Below are 22388 nucleotides of genomic sequence, written 5' to 3'. Positions count from 1 at the left end.
TGGAAGGCATGCAGTCTCCCTGGCCGCTCCAGCCAGGCAGTCAGTTAGGAGGGAAGAGATGAAATGCTGCTTAGTCTTTGTTTCATTTAAATATGCAGCTTTCTTTTTTTTTTTCCCCAATGTGCTCTCCTTCCCTTTGATTTTTGTGATTTCTGCTGAAGTGTCCCAAAAGGAAGAGTGCTTTGTTGTGATAAGCTTGATACTTCCCTATGGTTTTTATACTTTTAAAATAGCATAGGTTATTTTAGGCAGCGATCCTGAAACTCCTCACTTTGTGTTAATGGCTGCGCAAAATATTTTCTAAGACATTTGAGATATTTTTGGAAACATCTTTGGAAAATACCTTCTAAAAATGACACTGTCTCTACAAATCCAGTAGGCAGGACATGTTCACTTTATTTCTTAGTCTTGTATGTAAATACTTGTGTGTGTGCTTAATGTTACCATCATACCTCATTCCACCGATTTATCAGGTTGGATCACAGCTTGCAAAAATCAAGGCTTGCGTGTGTGGCAGATGTTAAGTGTATGTTGGTGGAGTGTTCACTGTAGGGAGCTAATAGCATGTGCACAAGTTGGTAAGCCTGCTTTTACCCTGTTTTGTTAACCTGTAATTCTTGTAAACCATAGGTGCTCTCCGGGCTGGCATAAGATGGGAGTATGCAAATATGTCCAGGCCTGCCTGTACTTGGAAAAGTGGTTTGCATGGGACCTAGGGCTGTTAATAGACTGCTTGCTTATGCTCCTGACCCTGTGGATGTAAAAACTGTTGTTCCTATGCATTGGCAGGAACCTACTGCACTCAAATCAAACAAGGTGGTAGGAAAATGCCCCTGAAACATCTGTGCAGAGAAGGGTCAGAGCATGTGGAACTGTTGTGAGACATTCACCTCTGCTCTTCCCTCTTGCCTGTGCACTGTGCCCTCACTTGACATGGTAACTGTTTCTGCTGTTGCATAATAAATCAGCAGCTGAGAAGGACTGATATGTCATCTTTTCTGCACACACCCCCCCACCGCCTGCACCCCCTTTGTTTTTCAGCCAGCAGGTTGCTTTATTTGGCCGCCCCCAGCAGCAAAAAACTGTCAGGGCTGCTGAGGTGCTGGTGCCAGGGTGGGAGTGAGTGGCCTGCAGAGGAGAAAGGCGGAGGGGCCCTGTGGCTGCTAGGCCAGCCTGGCTACCAGAAGAAATGTCTGTGAAACAGTGCTTTGAATGTTTTTTAACAGAAAAATTTCCCACCCAGCTTTCCACAGCTGCTGTTGTGAAACCACGCAAGTCAGCCATCGTCCAGGCAGTTCAAATTACGGGCCAGTCTGTTTTCGGGTGTGCTAGGCTTTCCTGGTTTGGGGTCTCAGGCAGGCAGGCGCTGCACCCTCCCTGAGCGCTGCAGGAGCAGCACCAAGCAGAGCAGGCAGCCCGTCTACTGTGTGGAGGCCTGACGTCGTGGTGGGTTAGCATGAGGGGGCCAGTTGATCATAAGTATTTGCAGAAAGCATAAATATTTGTGTAGCGCTTGTAATTATTGTCAGAGCGTGGTGTTCACCTGGTGAGGATATGCAAAGCTAGAGCCTGGGTGGCTGCGTTTGCTGCCTGACTTGTGGGAGCCTTTGGATGAGAAAGGCTTGCTGCAGCATGATGAGCTCCGGCCAGAGCAGCCTTGCTTTAGGATGCCGTTGCGCTGGGCTCTTGGGAACCCTGGGCTTGGAAGGATCCTAGGACTTTGAGGGAGCTTTGAAGGTACAGACAAGGATTTTCAAGGCCTGCCTGCTGCCGGCGATCACAGATTGGGTTGTCTGGGTTGTCTCTGTCCTGAAAACCACACAGTGTCCTTCCTTCTGCAGAATGCGTCCTTTGGAGGAGCTTTTGTTAATGGTCAGCAAAATCTGTAAAAGATTTATGACATTGCTATCTGTTTTTTCACAGCCCAGTTTTTTAATGTGGGAAGAATTTGTTACTGGCTTACAGTTCTGCACCAGTGGGTCCTGAGCCCCTGGCCAGACCCTCGCTACAGTCAGAAGGTGGAGGTGAGGTGAGATGGGCCATGCCTGCGGTAAAGCGTGTGGCATCAGAGAGACTGCATAGTTTAGCTGCATGTAGACGGCATCCTTTTCACAGAGATTTCATTATATATGTGGGCTTTGAAGTCTGTCACCCAAAGATAACATCTTTGAAACCTCTTGGGTCGTGTTGTGGCAAGTCTTACTCTTTGGGACAAAGACTGTTTTCATTTATTTTTAGGTAACACCTATTTCATTGTGGCCCACTCTGGAATGTAGTTAGTCATAACCAGAGTTTTAAAAAGGGGAAGAAAAAAAAAAAAAAAAACCCAGCAAAAAAAAAAACCCAAACCACTGAATCTGTCACTGTGACTGAATAACCTAACCAACTTTTTATGGTTTCCATGGCCATTCAGAGTGCTTAAAGGAGTGCATCTGAAAAAAGATGGAGACGCTGGTATTTTTCACAAATATTGCCAATTTATAGGGTATAGGTATTAAAAACTGTCATTAAAATCTCTCAAAGTAATGTAGAGCAATGCATAAATGACTTATATATTCCATTTAAGTATTTGTTGCTTTAAGTAGCAGCTCCAGGAATCCCCATGACTGGAATAGCAGACACGTTGCTGGATACAGATGAGATTTCACTGGCAGAGCTATCTAGCACCTGGCTTAGGAAAATGTTGTTCCCCTTACAAATGCCAAAGCTACATACCTTTTTACTTCTATACTATAGTTTTTAATGTTACGGTGAGTGGGGCCTCCAGTTGGAGTTCATCATGGATACGTTAGATCTGGCTGACACAGATTGAAAGGACCTTTAGTCTTAATCTTTTCTGGTTTTTTTCCATAATTCTGAAGGGGATGGATTATACTTGTCTGGTATGTTTTTGTTTGGAAATGTTACTATTGTATTTGTTTGCTGAATCGGTAACTTGCCATAGATTCCTTACTTCTTGGGCATATATTGATGCTGTAAAAGTTAATTTAATTTCACTACATATAAAAAATAGAATTGCCATTCAGCCACCACTGCCTTCTATTTTGAAAGTATACTTACATGATGTGCTTATGCACGTAGTATTTTTAATTTCCAGCTTTGGTGCCAACATGAGCCTATTCTGTTTATTTGCCACAGTTGGAGCTTTGTGTGTTTTGGGGAGGATTTCTGTTTTGCAGCAGCAGCAGTTTTAGCAGCTGCATGCTTTGAGGCCCCGTCTCCTCTGGTGTGAGATCCAGCGGTGAACTGAGAGAAGGGCAGTATGGGAGCCAGGCTGGACTGTCTCCATTTTATGTCTTCTGCAAACTGAAAAGCTGTTGTCAAGTGAGGCAAGCTACGCTACGCCCTTTCTGTGGGGCTAAAGGCAAAAGCTTGAGCTTGAGTGTTGCAGCAGATAGTCAAGGCAAGAAAATTTTAAGCTGGGAGTCTTTTCAAGATACTTCAAAATTATTTGGGGCTCTGATCAGCAAGTATGGTTGTGAGGCTCTGTGGAGTTATATCAGATGTGTGTGTCTGCAAACACATGTGAAACCCCCTTATCTGGGTTGGACCGTCATTGATGCTGGCAGAAGAAGTGTGCTGGGAGGGAGATGGCGGGTGGTGGTTTGGTGCCTGAAGGCACATGCAAGGTAGTGAAGTTTGCCTGGACAACTCAAATGTGGCCCTTCTGCAGTTTTAATCCTCTGGCAAGGGCTAAAAAAAGCCATCCATCTTGTACAACTGCTTGCAAGTGTGTCCTTTGAACTACTACCCCGCAGCTCCTCTGAGGCCAGAGGAAACACTGGGAGAAAGCTGCTTTGGTGTGCTCGAGTCCCTGGCACTGGCAGCACACCACGCCTGTGCTACACACTAGCCGCAGGGAGCCCCTCAAAAATGTGAATGCTGAGGGGTGAAGTTGCTCTGGGTTGGCAGCAGTGAGACCTGGAAGACGGTTCCCTGCTCCTGGCTACCTGCCGATGTCCAAAACTCCATATGGCTACAGCTGCTGGGTTAAGCATGGGAGCCATGTGAAGCTGCTGGTTATTGCAAGGAGGGGCCTGGCAAAGGACTGTGCTACCATATGTATAAAAATACGGCTTCTATGTATATTTTTATATGTGACTTTCCTAGAAGTAGAAGGCAGGGGAGGTGAATTCATCCTCTTTGAAAGTTAATCATACTATTCACAGCAAGGCAATAATAAGCATCAAGCCTGATCCCTTTCAGGGTTTATTCAGTACCTTTCTTCCTGTGGAATAAGGAAATTATGTGCTTTCTGCTTCGTTTTTATCTTGGTGGACCCTCAGCTGCAGGAAGGAAGGAATACACAAGGAATCCCATCTCTAGTAACGTTTAAACATTGGAGACGGTATCAGCTAAAATTGATCTAGTATTATTTTCCTTGCAGCTGTGGGGGTTTTTGCCTTGCTATCTTGCATGTGGAATCACCGCTTTCAACTTCGCAACAACTAGAGTGTGTCTCTAAATAACTGTGAAGTTGCATTTCTTCTCTGACTTTCTTCAATTCAAGATGGTGCTATTGTATTTGGGGTCCTTCAAGCTCAGCTGTCTTTTGCCTTGTTTGCAGTAAGCCAAGTATTTCCATATTCTTTCTCTACTGTCCAAAATATCTAGAACTGTTAACGTAGTTTCATATTTGTTGGTTTGAGTTTGGGTTTTTTTATAGCTGTTGTCTGTTTATAAAGCCTTCAGGACAACTATCCCAAAGTGTGGCTTAAACAGTTTTCCGTCCCTTCTTTAATTTACTCTTAAGTCTTTAGCACCATAAAAAGTTCTGTAGGAAAGTTTGTTTGTTTGTGTTTGTACCAGAAAGGGCACCTTAAAAAAGAACAGTATGGTTCTGGTGACTTGAAATGGATTGTACAGCTTGTTTTGAAACAAAACTTTCAGCTTGTCTTAATAAAATAGTTTTGTGTGTATGTTAGAAGCAAATAGTTTTGGAGTCTGTGTCATCTTGTGCAGATTTGTTTTTTCATTGCTGAGCGTGGAGAGTGTATTGCAAGAAATAGGTAGAGCCTAATCATTGCAGTGCCTTTTCTGCTGGGTGAAACATGTCAGGACCATGAGCTGCACAGAGACAGCAAAAAGTGGAATTAAAAAATTGGAAACAGTTCCTCCTCATCCTCTTCACTCTCATTCTTTAGTGGGTGGGAAAGCTAGAAACTGATGTGCTTAAACTTACTGACTTTTGATAAACAAGACAGTCTGCTTCCACTTAAATGCTTCTCAGCTGGGAGGAGAAGACTTAAGAAATTCTGGTGTTTTACTGGAAATCTCCCAGCTTCCCTGTCTGACTTTTTCAATAGAAACCTAAAGGCAGTGATGGAATGACTTGTGGTTTTTGTCTTGTTTTCCAGTTGGCCTGCTGCTGCGGTACTGCTGCTTGTTCCTTGTGCTGCAAATGCTGCCCCAAGATAAAACAGTCAACCAGCACCCGTTTCATGTATGCGCTTTACTTTATCCTCGTGACTATCATCTGTTGCGTCATGATGTCAACAACAGTAGCTAACGAAATGAAAACGCATGTAAGTAAGAGGATGAACCCACTGCTGCCCCTGGAAAGAAACAGGGCTCCTTACACAGCCCTTGATATGTAGGGGTGCTCCCTCAGAATAGGCAGTCAATTCCCTCTTCCACTTCCAGACCCAGATGGGATGATCTGCTGTGCTCAGGCTCTTCCTGTCAGTTGCTCACCCATCCAGTGTGTTTCACAACAGGAAGAGTCAATGATTACAGGACTAGCAGCCTTCCTCCTTTTTCATTCTGCATAAACATGCTGCAGTGAACCCATCCAAGGTTTGCTGTGTGGGTATATCACTAGAGGTTGTTAGGGAACAAGTTACAGTAGAGCAAATTGGTTCAGTCTGACATTTAGTTTGTCTCTGGCAACATGTTTAGTACAGGAGCAGCAAATTACAAAGTAACTCTTCAGGTGCTGCATTTATGATTTTATCCTGTGTTCTTGGTGCTGTGTGACAGACTCCTGCAGTGCACAATGCTACAGATCCTGTACAAGGGGTTTTCTTCAGTGTGTTGAGTCATTGTGTTCATATGGCCTCTAACCACAGCAGATACTGTACATCTCTGATTGACTTTTTAATTAAAAAGCTTCAAAAGCGTGAAAGGATCTGTGGCTAAAACTAGATTTTAAAACTCAATTTTTTTTCAGAGTCTCAGTATAACTTCCCTAAGCTAAATGCTGGCCAGCTTGCTTGTGGTCATACACTAGACCTGTTGTACCACATCTTTGGTTTGGTTTCTTAAGCCACCCAAGTTGCTCTCAGCAGCACAAATCCTCTCTCTCACTCTCTACAAACTACAAGAAATCTTTTTTTTGAAGTAGAGGCAACAATGGCTGAATTGCTTAATTCTTAAAAATTAAGTTTCTGCACCAAAGTCAGCATCAGACCTGCATCGAGGTTGTGAATGTGCTTGCCCTGGAGGTTCAGAAGGATTCCTTCTCTGCAGGCATCTAGTTGTTTTGTGTGACCCTGCCAAGAGGAAGTACCTGCTCCTGGGTGCACAGTTAAGGCTGTTTCCTCGTTTAACCAGTTGCTGGTAAAGTTGATGCCCTCCTTACCTTCTTCACTTGACTTCCAGTTGTCTGTGAAACGCTTCCTTCCACAGCAACCCAGATCCAGAAGCTGGTGGTAGCACCCTGGGTCTGCAACACAGATGAACCAGTGGGCTTATGACAAGGCTGGTGTGAAGGTTTCTGTGTTCTGCTGCCAGTGACCTTTCTTTCTTCCTGTTGTACCTTTCTTGTATGTTCTGTCTTAATTTTCTTTCATATAATAGTGCTTTGCTTGAAGTATCCTAGTGCCATCTTTGTGCCACTGCCTTACCACCAGTCACTGGAAGCTGCTGACAGCCTTCTAAGAGCACCCAGGACAGACATGATGCTTGCCTGGGAGCTGCAACCTAAAAACTGTTCAACATGTGTGTGCTGAAATTGTTTGCCAGGAATTATTTTGACTTACTAGATGCTTAGTTTGGCAATAAAGTGAATAACCCAAGGAACTCAAGTGTGTGGGAGACAAATTATGTGCTCACGTCCAAATTTCATAAAGTCATTTTCCATCAGAAGTGTGGTTTTAATGCAGCTTGTATCCCTAACAAAAAATACCGGCTCTTTATCCAACAGAAGAGTGATTCAAGAAGCCTTCAACAACATGCTTTTCAGTATTGCCAAATTTCTTTTCCAGTTCATAGGCTTGAAAACTCAGTGTGGGAAGAAATGGCACAAAGAGTAGCTGTTAGTGTGAAGTGGAACGATAATCACCTTCTGCATTTAGAGCACTTGATGTCTTTAAATGGGAAATGGGCCATCTGTGAGTAGGCTTTCTTTATCTGCTCTCTAATTTAATAATTATGTTCAGGGCGCTTAAGAGTTCAAAGACTCTTGAAGCTAATTCAGGGCAGTTGTAACAGAGCGCACCTTGAAAATGTTTATTCAGACTAACCAGTCTCAGCTTCCCAATGATGAACTGTCTTTTGAAAGTGCTGGGCACTTACTGATTCCCTAGCTTTTGGTTGGACCGTGAAGCACTTCTAGGTCCTGAAGCCAGATTACAAGGAAACACTTCGCATGGTGCTTCTAGGACCTCACCCACTCTTCCTTGAGAGGAGACAGTGTTTTAATTAATTTCTATTAGATTGTTAAAATTTTTGTATTAAAATTAAATTTAAAATTTTAGTGTGGTCCTTTAGGGACCCATAATCTCGTCAGGGAACCATTTGTCTGCTTTAACTGATGTTTTGCTGAAATTATGTGAAAGGGATCTCTCTCTCTTGTCAGTTAGAGGCTTTTTTTAGTTTATTTGCTATAAATTCCCAAGTCTAAAATAGTTCTAAAAGTATTTATTGTAGCACTTCGTCCTTCGGTATTATTTTGAGAGGGAACAGCAGCAAATGGACTCTCTTATGGACACCGTGAACAGAGACTTTTAAAAAACGTTTGTATTTGTTTTGCAGTATTTCTCTATCCCCATGGTCATGCATTCTGTTAAGTAAAACATGTTTAGGACAATTTTTCAGTTCCTAATTTGCAGGTGCCAGCCCAGAGCTGGGGAACTGGTCTGTGCCCTGCAACATGGCTGGAAAAATGAAGCACTGTCCCAGGGAGCTCAGCTTCCATCCACATCCTCACCGAAGTTGGCAGGTGGACGAAGCCGTGTCAGTGGGAGGACATGCTACCTGTGGAGTATTTAATTATGGTTTCAAAACCTTGGTTCCTAATCTAACCTGCAGCGTTTTGAGGACGTTGTATTTTGTGGCAAGCCTTAACAATTGAACAGGGTCTTTTGGGAGAGATTTTTTTTCTCTGTTGTTTTCACTGTTTTTCCCCATCTCTTGAGCTGTTTCTGCACCCATGGGACACCAAGAGGAAGAGGACCGAAGAATTAAATTCTGAAAAATGTGCAAAGAAACCCGGGCATTTTTGTTTGATCTCTGGGGAAGAAGCAAGAGGCAATGGAGGGGTAGGGAAGAGTGGATGGTTTTGACCAGGAAAATATTTGGATAGTAGTGTGTAGAATAGATTTCAGAGGAACAAGGTTGTGTATCAAGGCAAAAGATGGGGTAGAGCATCAATCAAGATGTCAGAGCCTCAGCGATGGGGACAGAAAAGACCAATATGCATTTACACAAAATTGTTTAGAGACTTGACTCTGTTCCAAAATGAAGCAAAGCAGAACCCAACTTGAAGAAGTGCTTCTGTGCCTCAATCTATATGTCTTTTTTTCAGTTACTCTCTTTTTTTGAAAAACAGGTACAACTTTACTCACAAATGTTCTGTTGAAGCAAAACTCGCGTTTCACAGGCTTTGAAAGGATAATTCAGAGAAGAAAAGGGAGAGTATTGTTTTGATCTGTCAAAGTAGTGTTTTTGTTTATTTTTTAGATTTATTTTTAATATTAAAGCTGTTTCAAAACTGGGGGGTTTACCCTGAAAATTTCCATGTCCTATTCAAATAATGAAAGGAAAATAAGAAAGATGTTTTCAGGAAAATGAGCACCAGTAAAAACCAGTGCAGTTGTGTCAAAGCGTTTTAGTTCTAGATTGTTACGTGTTCTGGCAGAGCATGCTTTCAGGCTTGTTTCCCCAGCCAGGTTTATATTTTGGCCCTTAATTACAGTATGTTAAAAATCACATTTGCTACCAAAAATGAGTTTTTTAAGTGCAGATGCCCATTGCCTATTTCTGATAAGAATTTAGCCATAGATGCAAGATGGCATATGTTTTGGTTTGATTGGGTTTTTTTGGTTTTCATTTCTCAGCTGCTCAGGACAGGCTCTTGTACCCATTTTTTTGCCCTTGTCTCCCCCTCTACACAGATTTTCTTTCATACTTCCCCTATTTCCATAACAAAGTTCATTGCCACATTCTCATTCTCCCTCTGTTGGTTGAGTATGTCCATACAAACACAGTCTCCTTTGGGCTCTGCAGGCCCATTTCTACACATTTCTTCTTTCCTATTCCCCCTCTGATGCTGTTTCCCATGCTCCTGAATTCACTTTTGGGTACAGACAGACCCAGGCTCAGAGGTGGCTAAGCCCCTGCCAGCTGGAGCCTGGATGCGGTGTGGCCATGTTGGCTTGCTTCTTTCACTCCATTTATTTCAGGTGTCAGCAACTCACAGTGACGGGAAAGCAAGTTCAGGGTAGTCTGTCCCTGTTTCTGTAGATGTTGCTATCATCTCAAAATGTTTTGTTTCAGTGCACTTGGAAAATTGCCAGCTTTGCTGTGATAACATCATTATTGTGCAGCAACAAAGGCCTTTACATTATCTGAGTGGATACTGAGTTTCTGCAGCAAGAATGCTTTATCCCCTACTCAGAGGCCAAAGAATTTAACTCACGTTGCTTTTAACAGTATAAAAGTAGATATTTCACTATGTCAGACTTGGCAGATAACTAATCTGTGCCTTTAACAGCTGGCAAAACTACCCAGCAAATGGAAAGCCTAGTAAAGCACATAGGCTGGGCAGGCTGCTCAGCAGCTGAATGTTTCAGAGATACAGAATTAAAAAAACCAAACAAACCAACCAGTCTTTTTAAACTTTCGGTGAAGAAGTCATACAAGCCTTGATAAATTGTTCCCGGCCATAGACCATCCTGTCATGAAAACATACCCTTTTCATTACATCAGCCTTTTGTCACCAGCATTGTGCTCATGTTTATTATCTGTCAGGGTCCCCAAGAGTTTGATTTTATTCTTGTTTTGTTCCTTCAGGATCGCAAGTCTCCAAAAAGGGTGTTCAATCCCACAGGACTATTCCTGTGGCCATCACTTACTGGTGCATAGTGTTGCACATACTACGTGATAGCTGAGCTCTTTGTGGCTGTGTAGGCACAAACTGAGCTATTGTTCTTATGAATCCATCCATTTTCTCTCAGCCAGATCTGTAAGGAAATTACTACTAAATGGAGGAAAGAACATAGAGGGTCAAAAATCCCATCAAGATCTCTGTAGAGACCTATGCAATTAAAGAAGATACCCATCAACAGTTGCCCAGAGATTAATTAGCTGTTCTTAATTAGCTAGTCAATTAATCAAGTACCATGGCATTTTTGGTTTTGTTCTGTAGGTCTCATAAGCAAAATGCTGCTTGGTACTAAGTACAGCTCTTAGAGAAATCTGTCTCCTTGGTCTGCTATCACCTGTATCAAACAAATACCTAATTTTCTCAGAAATATTGTTAGTTCAGTATTATGCTTCCTTTTAATCTCTGCTGACTGATGGTTATTGTAAGCAAAGAACAGGAAAGCATCAGCTGATAGCCCAGTTGCTTTCCCTAGCATCACTGTGCATTGATAGGTCCCTTTAATTATTCCAGTCAATCCATTTGCTTGTTTTGAATGCTGGTGCTTTTGCCAAGTCTGACGTTTCATTGCCTTTCACACCTGGGAAGGGTGTCACTGATGCTCCAGACAATTTCTCAGGAGCTGTCTAAAGACTCTTGGATGTGAGCTAGCCACAGCTACTTCTTTACTGTCCAGCTTCTTACACTGGGGCTACTGATCTGTGAGTTCCTTCGGGAAGACCATCTCAGAGTGGCCCATTCTTGTAACATTGAATCCATTCTCGTAACAACATGCAGCTGTGTTGAGACCTGCTTTTCATCTCCTTTCTGGTTCTAGCCCACCTAGGATCAGCTCAGTACTGTAGTTAGGTTTGCTACCCTTACCATAGCAACTTGGTGCTGTGAGCTGCTAAAATATTTCCCCTTTTTGGGAAACTGCTAGGAGGGTTGTTGAGCTCCTGACTGGTTTGGATTGCTGGTATGGGGTGGGAAGTGCCATACCCTGCTGAGGGAAAGGCTTTCAGAGCCTGGTGGCTAGAAGCCAGCCGGTCACGTTTATCCCTTGTGTCCTGCATCTTGGATGGCTTTTTACCCAGCTGGGAACGCTACCTGATCGCTTGCTATCAGGTCCTGTTTGTTCTTTCCCTGTCCTGGTTTTGTGTGCTGACCTGCCTGCTGAAGGAGGGAGAGACTCCTATCTTTGCTAATTTCTTGGAAGTGTTCAGGAATGGTGTTGCCCACAATCTTTGTATGTCTGTTTTTCCTAAGCAAAATCTGGCCTGGCTGAATGCTTTCTGAAGACTGATTCCTGTTTCCTTTGCCCAGGTTATTTATTTGTGCATGTTGTGTCCTGGCACACATTGCCTTCTCTCTCCTCCAGTTACCTGGTGCAGGTAGGAGCAGTCAGCTCCAGATAAGTTTGATGTGTTGCTCAGCTGGTCTCACCAGCCTCAGCTGAGAGCTGTGAGTGTACAGAGAGGCCCTTCTTTCTTTGAAAACTATGGTTTTCTAATTAAATGTCTGTACTTCAGCACAGCTAAATGACTCCCTGGCTGCAAGGAGAGTGTCTGCACAGAGACACCCCACAGAATTGGGTCCTGGCCACACAGACATGCTTTTTTGAGCACCCAACATCATGTCTGCCTGGCAAAACTGAAGCCAAAATGTACCTCTGTTTGCTTTGCCCTCATGGCGAGAGCAAGGCCTCAAAGGCAAATATTTAATGAGTCAAGAGAAGGGTGGAATTCTTCCTGTTAATTTAGAAAAAAAATCAGGGCAACTGGCACAGCTCGCTTTTGTTGGCTGTGACAGAGGAGGGGGAGGCTGGCTGCCCCTGTGCTGCTTGGGTGTGCTTCAGTCCACGTTTTCACTGAGGGCAGCACGAACCAGAGCTTCTTGCCCTGCAGCTCCATTCGTGCCCCTTCAGCTAGTAAAACTGCCGTATGGTTAGGTAAGATGGATTACTGAAGCACTTGAAGTATTTTGCTGTAAAGCATGGGAAGAGAGGAGAGGGTCCCCCAGGTGAGGAGATCAGCAGTAAGGGGCAGGTATAGCTGAAGGAAAGGTAGGTAGGCTTGTACCCCAAAGCATCTGGAAGGACTTGAGAGTGGAGGCTCTGGAAAACTCCAGTTCCTTATGGCATACATTTCTTTATGTCCCTTGAACCCTTAACTCCAGGCTGGAGCCTGTCAAGAGTGAAAGGTGTTAAATGAAGCCAGTGAAAAGTTGGTGGGACATAGACATAGACATGCTTGGTTATGAGGAGCCCTGTGTCCTATCTAACAGCTTGTAATATGTTGTGCTTTTCAGATTCCCTTCTACAAGCAGATGTGCAAGGGTATTCAGGCGGGTGAGACGTGTGAGAAGTTGGTGGGATACTCTGCAGTGTACAAAGTCTGTTTTGGAATGGCCTGTTTTTTCTTTTTGTTCTTCTTGTTCACCATCAAAATTAACAGCAGCAAAAGCTGCCGAGCATACATTCATAATGGGTAAGTACCTGTTTGATGGCTTAATTTCCAATTACTCTTTACAGGTTTGTGCTACCTCATTTCCAGTTGGGTGTAGTACTAGGCAAAAAACCCAAAATGAAACAAAAGCTGATTTTACTGCTTTTGTGAGGAGTAATCTAGGCAAGTGAAAACTAACTAAAGTGGCTATCTGTCATCAAAGACTTTTTTTTGTCTTGTTGGGTTTTAAATTGAGTTTTCTTATGGTACATTTGTTGAAGACCTCTAATTCTTACTACAACCAGATTATTTTATTTTTTTCCTGTCCTCTTGTCTAGATTCTGGCTTGTTAAACTTGTAATTCTGGCAGCAATGTGCTCAGGAGCCTTCTTCATTCCTGATCAGGACACTTTCCTCAATGGTATGTCCTTGTTTTGTTACGCTGCTTCATTCTGTACTACCTTGTGAGTGGTTATAAATCCTAAAGGCCTGATCAACATGATGATTGCCATATTTCTTCAAATAAAATCAGTATATTCCAGATGCAGAAGGATTATTTGGAGTTGTTTGGGGGGAACTCTGTGCAGTAAAGAGCATAATTTTTTCTGATCAAGAACAGGCCAAATAGGTAGATAAAAATACCACTGCCATGCTGTCTTGCACATTAAAGCAGGGAGCTGTAATGGTGCACAAGAAATTGTTCACTTGAAAATGCAGAGCCATGTTAGTTTGGCTTGTGCAGGTAGCTCTGCCACAGCACAGCAGCCAGTGTTGCGTGGTGGAGAGGTGCCAGTGCTCAAGGGGGCACGGTGACCTGCCAGGCTCTGGTGCTTGCTGCCTGGAAACCTGCAGTGTTGCAAAAGAATTTGGGATGTTGATAGCGTTCAGACTGGTGGCGTAAATGCAGTAAGGTAAAATTAGATTTCTTGGGGTGTGTTGTGAGTGCTCTGCTGAGGATACTGTGCCTGAAGCATTGCCAGTTTTGGAAGATGCCCTGGCACTGCATGAGCATGCTCATACTGGGCCAGCGCTTAAATGCCAGTTCCGGGGGAAGCCTTCTCACAGGCCTCTTGTGGTCTAGGAGCAAAAATCCCAATGATACTGGGATAGGTTTGGGCTCTTCAGTTTGCTGGGTACTTGTAAGGCCTTAAGCCTGTTGAGGGTGGGCAGGTAGAAAGGGGTGGGATCAGTAATGCAAAGAAACAGTTGGGTATGCTGCCTGCTTCCACTAAAGGCTTGCTTGGTTACCTGTGTTTTCAACACCGGTCTCCTCTAGCTGGGGTGTTTAAAAGGGGAGGAGGAAGGAGTAACACAGGGGAAGAGAACAGAGTGGGCAGACGTACTATGAGCACAGTGCTCTGGGAAACTAAGGTAAAAAACACTTCAAGTAAACCACCGGTGGGTGTAATGCAACTTGTTGCTCTTACTGTTTGTTTGGTCTTGGTTCATTTTGATACCCCAGATGTGAAGGGCTCCTTATCCATATTCCTATCCTCCGTGATGACACGGGATGACTGTATGTTCTTAGTGTCTAATCACTGTTTGGAACATGTGGTACAACACATTGCACTCATGATCAGACTGCCTACCATCTTTGTAAGTGACCCTTTTCATGGTGAAAATTCTTCAAGAACTGAAGTGTTTGGGGAAAAGGGGAAACAACTTCTTGTGCTCGTTAGAGTGGTGTTTCTCAACAGCAGTCTAACCTAGTGTAGAGATACAGCATGGCAAGCTTTCTTCCACAGATTAGCTCTTGACTTTTCTGTCTCAAGCTGTATTCCTGCACATCCTGCTGAACCGTCCTCCAGTCAGCCCCTCAGTTTGAGATTTATAGATGGTTTGGGTATTTTGTGTCTTTTTGTTTTCCCTTTTTTTCCCTGCCATCAATACATTTGCACTGTTGGGGTTTTTTTTCTTTTTAAGCCTTCTTCCAGTTTGCGTATATTTTTGAAGAAAAAAACCCAAACACAGAAAACCAAACAAAACCAACCAAAACAAACTCTTGCTATGCTTCTCAAGCTTAGCAGTTGTTAATAATGGAGGAGTATTATGTGCAAGCACAAGTTTTGGCTGGGCTGTAGTGTTAAATCTATACTGGCCATGCTAAATTTATATGTGATGGATCTAAAACGTCTTGCAGTGTCCTGCCTGTGGCAGTGGGATATCATGAAAGTCTGGCTATTTAATTACTCACTGGATTGGTGGTCTGCTTTTTCCTGCTCTGCCTCTCCCAAACACATGCACACACCTTGTTCCCTGCATATTTTTATATGTACTTTTTTATATGCTAGCTTTTTGGGGGTTTTGTTTTGTTTGTTTGAAGAACAGCATGCTTATCAAGTGCATATAATATGCTTAGCAAAACCAGACAAATAGCGTTTCTGCTTGCTTTCAAATAAGGAGGTTATGGTACAGTAAAAAAAAACAAAAAAAATCTCTGCATCTTCTGCTAAGGGTAACGTGACCTGACTGTTCTGTTCTTCCACTTCACTCCCACAAGCTTTTTTCAAAAGGAAAACACAATGGTAGGATATGGCTGAATTTCACTAGTACACTTCCTTGGTCATATTCAGTGAAATCAGCTGCATGTTTGGAGTCATTTATAGCCTATGCCTGGGCTGTATAAGCACAAGCTGTATAAGCAACTGAACATTTAAACAGGTATCAGTATTTCCTCAGACACTTCTGATGTCGCAAAATAGAGGTCTCTTCTCCAAAGTTTCCAAATAGCTACCCAAATACAGTATATGTAGGTCAGTGGTTAAGTAGTCAAGTAACTTGTCTGAAAACTAGTCAGTGAGTATCAAGTGTTCCCATCTCTTTGGGAGTGGCTAGGGACAACGCTTGTAAATAGATAAGCTCCACCTTTGTTTTTCTGTGGTACTGGAATCTGGAAAGGAAGAAATTGCCCTTTTTAGTACTGGGTTCCAGTACCTTACAATTTCAGGGTTTAGATGCCTGTGAAAATGCCTTCACACTACCTCCCTCCCACCAGTCACAAATAAAGGTTTCAGTATTTTCTGTCTGAATATAGTAACTCAGTCTCCACAAAAATTCTCTAGGTTAGGGAAACTCAGTAAATGTCCTAACAGGCTTATTTTGAAAGTGTGGCAGGTTGCAAGCTGAATTCATCAGGGAGGTAAGCTTGAGTTAGCTGAGCTGAAATCTCTCATCTCCTGCTATATCTGTGGGCTTGGGATATTCAAACAGCATAACAGCTTCACTGCATAGACGATAATTCCATTTTATCCTAAGGGAAAGGTGACTGCAGTTTGACCTATTTTCTGCCCCTCTGCTTTGCAGCCTGGCGCTACGTAGGAGCAACAGGAGGTTTCCTTTTCATTGCCATTCAGCTCATCCTGCTTGTTGAGTTTGCACACAAATGGAATAAAAATTGGTATGTGTTGGGCAAGTAGTTACTTCTGTAAAATTCTGGTGGACTCCTGAACAATAGATTTCTTGTAACAAAGAATTTAAAAGTAGCATGGATGTAATTTCTGAAAGAAGACACTTTAATGCCAATATTTAGAGCTGTTCATCTTTGCTACATCCACTTTCTCCTTCCTCAGCAAAGGTGTTTCCTCCTTACTCACTTCTGTTCTGGTGATTTATTCTTAACTGGAATTGCTCATCTTCCAGTATGTAATAGTGTGTTGGGATGCAGAAGTGCCTTACTTTAAGTTAGTTTATATTTTGTATGAAAATATACCTGCTAAGAAAGAGAGGGGGTGCAAGGGAATAAAACTGGATTTGCAAAATGTAACTGTGAGCTGTGTGCAGTGATGTAAACTGGTAAATCCTGCTTTTTTGTGTCAGCTTAATGCACATTAAATTTTTTTTCTTGACATGAGAACTGCTGCTTTATCTTCAACTTTTTTGCTTTCATCTACATAATATTCCATTATCAATCCACATATACCCCGTTTTGGCATTGACTTTATTTTTGGTTTAAGCATATTTGCTATTGCTTTCCTAGGCCTTAGCCTTTAATACATTTCAAATATTTAATTTGTCCTCCCACATATATGCAGGATCCTCTACCTCCACCTCCATGCTTTTTGTCTTTCATTTCTTCCTCTGCAAACCTTTGCAGTCCTCTCTTGTTCTAGTTAGCATACTGACTGCTAAGAGTTTTAGCAAACCTTTCTGCTTTGTCAAATACCTGTTTTCATGGAGTAAGGGGTAAGATCTCCTTATACTGCAGATATTTTTGCTGTTAATTACAGCAGCTGCTTTTCTGTGGATGAAATATTTCCAACAGCAGCACTCTCAACATTAGATACTCTTTTGAAGTAAGTCATGTTTCCACTAAACAAAACAACAAAAACCCAACAAAAAAAACCAAAACAAGATCAAAACCCGAAAAACCTCCTTTGCACCAAAAAGGTGTCAAAACAACTTTTTTAGTTGCTACTCCTAAAAAAACCCCCAATGATATTTCCAAAAGGTACTTGGAAGGTGAAGAGAGGAAGACAAGATGGACAGCTTTAGCTGAGGGAGACTGGTGGGATAGACCCAAAGGGGGAGGACGCTTTTTGAGCAAGGGGGTAGTAGAACTGTCCAGGTAGTGCAGGGGCCAGAAGAGCAGCTGTGCCAAGTGATATGCCTTTGCTGTCCTTGTGTGAAGAGCACCACCTGCTAGCTGAGCCTGGGGCATTCCCAAGTTCCTGCTGAGGAAGTCCCTGAAGTATTGAGGTGAGATGTGCTGATACCAGAGACTGGGAATTCTAGGAGTCACAATGGGCTATAATTGCAGAAACAGCTGGGCATGATAATACAGAAGGCGAACATTAATGCTAAGGAATGTTTCCTTCTGTTTCATGGGAGGAACCTTGGAATGTTTCCTTCTGTTTCATGGGAGGAACCTTGCAAAGACCTGTGTTGGTATAGTCACATACACATGCTTCAGGAGAGTAAGCACTGTCTTATGTGTTTGAGGATATGCACTATTCAATTGCTAGATTTTTATATTTTCAGGAAGGGAAGAAAAAGATAAGGTGCTTGTCTCTCTCTCCCCAGGACTGCAGGTGCAAACCACAAGCAGATGTGGAATGGTTTGCTTGCCCTGGTCACTCTCATCTTGTACTCCGTTGCTGTGGCAGCCCTGGTCCTCATGGCTCTTTTCTACACGCGCGCTGATGGCTGCATGTACAACAAGGTCCTGATTGGTGTTAATGGTGGCCTGTGCCTCTTTGTGTCGCTGGTGGCCATATCACCGTGTGTCCAGAATCGTGAGTCTGCTGACCTCTTCTCCTGGATTTCTGGTGCTGCCACAGTTGGGTGTCTGGAGGCATGAGCCATGTCTGGGCAGAGTCTCATGACAGTTCAGAGCTGGTGCTGCTCTTGCCCCTTTAAGTACACTATGAAGTGCTGCTGCTGGTCATCCGCTCAGCTGCTGCATCTACAGAGCTGTGAGACGTTCTGGGTGTGCCATCAGGCAGGCATACTGTAAAGAGGGCTCAAATGTTGGTGGCTGGTAATGTGTTGTGGAGCTTACACAACTCTTACCATGGTAGCAGTTGAGGTAATAGCTGTCAAACTCATTCACCGCTGTTTTATCATTTACTCTTGACTGCTTGTGATCTACCATCTGTAAAGTTTGGGCCTGGAGAAGCTGACAGCAGTATTTCATGCTTTGGTGTATTTTATGTGTGCTGTTAGTATCTTGCATACATTGGACTTGGAAATAATAATTGGAGTGACTCCAGCACAAATTTTACAGGCAAATAAAATTATCATGGCAGCTTGTCAATAGGTTTTGGAAAGCTGGTGCTTTGGGAGAGAGCAGAGGGGTGATTCTTTACTTACATGGGAATATTTAATACCTTTCTAAAACAGCCAGCAGAACTAAGGGACAGCCTCTTTACATGCCAGTGGAAATGTATCTAAACTGCCTCAAAGACTTAGGGACTGCTCAAAGTAAAACAAAAGATACTCTTCTGAAAGAAACTAGTTAAGTACTAAATAACAGTACTTATTATATTAAGTATAATAAGTACTGTTATTTAAAGGATAGGAGTTTCTTTTTCAGCTTGTTAAAATGTCTGCAAAAATAATTTATTTTCCTCTTTCTTGTAAAGGCCAGCCCCATTCTGGATTGCTGCAGTCAGGAGTTATCAGTTGCTACGTCATGTACCTCACTTTCTCAGCACTATCCAGCAAGCCACCAGAAACTAGTAAGTTTTATAATGCTTTATGCAAATTCTTTTAGACATGCCATGTACTGAAAGCAAGAATTTAACGAACCTGAGTTAAATAGATTTGGGGATATAGGAGTGCTGGGTTTGGTCTGTTCTGGCCCACGCAGAAGAAATTGCGAATCCTAAACATAAATCTATGCAGCAGAGAACCCATGCAATTGGCACTCACCATGTACCTTAAATGCTTTGTTTAGAGGAGCTTAACTTACCTTGGGTGAGTTGCATCTGTTGCACCAGAGCAATTCCAGCCTGCTTCCCGTGGACAGATTTCCCAGAGTCTTGTAGCCTATTCCTCATGTGGCAAGTGCATGTTCTTGTACAATAGAATATGACTAAATACATAATGTGTTTGGTCACATGATGGGAAAGGAGTTGGAACAAATGGCTCTTGGATGCCTCTGGAAGAATGGGGTGATCAGCTCCGTCCAAAAGTTGACTCAGTCCACCACCAGTTAGTAGGTGCTGGCCATCAAAGTGCATACTAAAATCACTTCTTTTCTCCTAGAACTGGTATGCTAGATAGCCTTAGCTCTGGATTCCTAATGGAGCAGAAACTTGAGTACCATTCATCTTTCATTTTGAGAGGAAACATTCTGAGAAAGGAAGGACTTGGAGTTATGTTGCAGTTGTGTGAGATGATGCTGTTCTTCAGCAGAGTTCCTGCACTCCGCTTGCCTTCTCACTATTGGCATTGCAAGCCCAGAGTAGGGAACTCCCTAGACTTTTATGTTCTTTATGCTACAAAACCCCAGCAAGACTTGACAAGCACAACTGAAACTGTTTCCTTTTCCCAGGTAACCATCAGATTCACCTATTTGGACAGGGAGCATTCTTCTCACTTAAAGATTACTTTTCTGGTTCAAATTACTAATGCTAAACCCCCTTTTTTAATTATTGCTCAACTTTTATTGTTGAATAACTAACAATAACTAAAGAGAAAAAATGTTTTGGCAGGAAGGAGAATTTTTTACAGACACCCCCTAAGAAGAAAGGGGAGAGGTGGGGGAAAGAATCTTCCCGCTGTCACACTTGTGTAGGCACAGGCACATGCACATTGTATTTTAGATCTAAGAAAGAAAAACAGTATTTAGATGGATAATTTATTGATGGAGCTTAAGCAGTGTTCTTGAATGAATATAGAAGTTAATTTAGAAGGTATCTGAATTACTGATAAGACTTGACACTAAAAAAAAGAAGAAAAAAGGTGAAGAAAGTGGTGTATGGTATTAACTGGTGACAAACAAAGCTTTCAGATGTTAAGTGAATGCTCCAGTTCTTGTAGGTTTTGCAAGTGTGATTGTTGCATTTGTCAGAGTATACATCAAGCACGCTCTCTCAGACCTCCTGAATCAGATGGTCCTTTCTGGTCTTCCCAGGCCAGAGAACTCTCATGGTTGTCATCTGTTCTCAGAGGTGCACCTTTCCCCCCTGTCTGTATGATAAGGACTCTCATACTGGCCTGTGCAGCTTTTATAGTGGCATGTGCTGGAGAATGTATGGGGTGCTGGCACTTACTAATGTGTCTCATGCCCTGTCACTGATATTTGCCATGAACTTACCTAATGTTGACTCATTCCTCAAGGAAGGACTTTCCAATTGGCCATCTTGCAAATTGGCCACTTTGCAAACCAGGCCTGAAGAAAATGCAAGCCACAAGTATTTATATACAACACCCAAAAAGCAGAGTTGCAAATATGTTTAGAAGGAGTGGGCAAACACAAGGTAATGTCTGCTGAACCTGTGTTATCGCTTTGTGTCTTAACTAAGTCTGGAACTGAAAAGATAAAAGACCTGCCAAACAGTGAACCCACCCTGCTGCAGATGCATCCCTGGTGGATGCTGGTGGGGGATTCTGCACATCTCTGACCAAGGTCTTTTATAAAGGCTTGTCATCTCTTCTTTTTCTCCCGCCTCTGCCCTGTCCCTGCTGTGTGTTGATAAAGCCATTTGTGCAGCCGTGCAGGGCCATGCACAGTCCTCCCCCACCAGGTCAGGGGACTGAATTTTGAGTTTATTTTTAACCTGGGTGTAGCCTTGGCTGCATTTTGCCCTCTGCCCTTACAAATAGTTGTGCTGTCCCAGTGGGGATGCAATGTGGCTGCTGGAAGGGAAGAGGAGATGGGAACACAGTTTGCCTTAAACAGTATTGTCTCAAAAGGCTCTTGATTTGAGATGAGGTGCAGCTGTAATCTCTTGCTTTGGGGTGATGCTGCAGGCTACTACTCTGCCTTGTCTTATCTTCAAGCAGACACCAAAAAGCCATGTGCATCTTGCAAGATCAAGGACTGAATTGGTTTCATTTCAGGAACCTAGAAGTAATATTGCTTAGATGTTAAGATAAAATCCTGCCTGTAACTGCTGCCTGTACTTTTCTTTGGTCTTCTGTATAGAACAGGGCAACTACAGACCACCATTTTTCTCTTTCACTGAGTATGAATTTCATAGTTGTCCTCAAGGCACCCCTGCTGTCAAAGAAGCTTGTGGTCAGGTCTGTACTTACTTTGGTCTTACATGGCTCTGTAGTCTTGGGTGAAGTGTTAGTAAACTTTGAACCTGTTAGTTCACAAAGCAGTCTTTTTACTTGTCTGCTCTGGTCAAACAAGAAATTTTAGTAACCTGCTAAGTTGCATTTTTGTTTTGCTTGAAACACAGAATCTGCCAGGTCAGATGTACAGAATTTTTTCTGTGTAATCTTTTAAAAAGATAGATAGACACAACTGAAATGTACATACACAAGTGTCTGAAGTAATAAAAATATTTGACTGAAAACCTTTGGTGTGAAGACTATGTTGAAATGCAGTGAAATGATCTTTCCTAACTGTTCCTTTGGTGGTTTTTTTTGTGAAGTGCTGGATGAAAACAATCAGAATATCACAATCTGTGTACCTGAATTTAGTCAAGGCCTGCACAGAGATGAAAACCTGGTTACTGGCCTGGGTACTACCATTTTGTTTGGCTGCATTTTATATTCTTGGTAAGTCTGGGGGTTTGCGGTTACCTCACTGTAAATGCAGATATCACGGTCCAACTAGTAAAGGCTTATAGCAGGTCTCATGCAGGCAAAGTAATGGGGAGAAGTAGAATAGAATTGAGATGGAAGGTTCATATTCTCCTCAGTTTCAGAATGGTTAGATATTTTAGCCAAAAATGTTCAACAAGGTAATACAACTTTTGAAAGAACTATATTTCATTAAAACCAAATAGAGCAATTTGTATCTAGAAAAGGAGGGGAAAATTTCAAGCTGTCTGTGATCCCAACAGTCTGAGAGGGCTTTGATTCGGTATTTACTCTTTCTATTAAAAAACTCTAAGCAGTTATGTCCATCTAAAAAAGCTATTTGAAATTTTTGTAGCCTCCTGGCAGAGGCTATGACTGCTTCTTGAGGGTCTTTAAAACAAACAAAACGGAGTGTTTAGGTCTTCTGTTGAACAAATGAT

General features: G+C 42.6%; 1 protein-coding gene across 3 annotated transcripts in view; it reads left to right on the top strand.

Annotated features, from left to right (window-relative positions):
• SERINC5 (serine incorporator 5) overlaps window positions 1-22388 on the top strand; it is a 43944-nt gene that overhangs the window by 9211 nt on the left and 12345 nt on the right. The window contains exons 2-8 of one of the 3 annotated variants that reach the window (XM_037373187.1): window positions 5358-5525; window positions 12614-12792; window positions 13089-13171; window positions 16054-16147; window positions 17770-17981; window positions 18831-18926; window positions 21798-21924. In XM_037373187.1, the coding sequence (XP_037229084.1) occupies window positions 5358-5525; window positions 12614-12792; window positions 13089-13171; window positions 16054-16147; window positions 17770-17981; window positions 18831-18926; window positions 21798-21924 (959 nt within the window). Of the gene's footprint in view, window positions 1-5357; window positions 5526-12231; window positions 12255-12613; window positions 12793-13088; window positions 13172-16053; window positions 16148-17769; window positions 17982-18830; window positions 18927-21797; window positions 21925-22388 lie in introns of those variants that run through there. The other 2 variants (XM_037373190.1, XM_037373188.1) reach the window with 2 other exon arrangements.

Source organism: Falco rusticolus, chromosome Z, assembly GCF_015220075.1.
Source record: "Falco rusticolus isolate bFalRus1 chromosome Z, bFalRus1.pri, whole genome shotgun sequence".
Classification (NCBI taxonomy): domain Eukaryota; kingdom Metazoa; phylum Chordata; class Aves; order Falconiformes; family Falconidae; genus Falco; species Falco rusticolus.
Note: the sequence above shows the minus strand (reverse complement) of the source record. Positions and strands in the feature narration are given on the sequence as shown.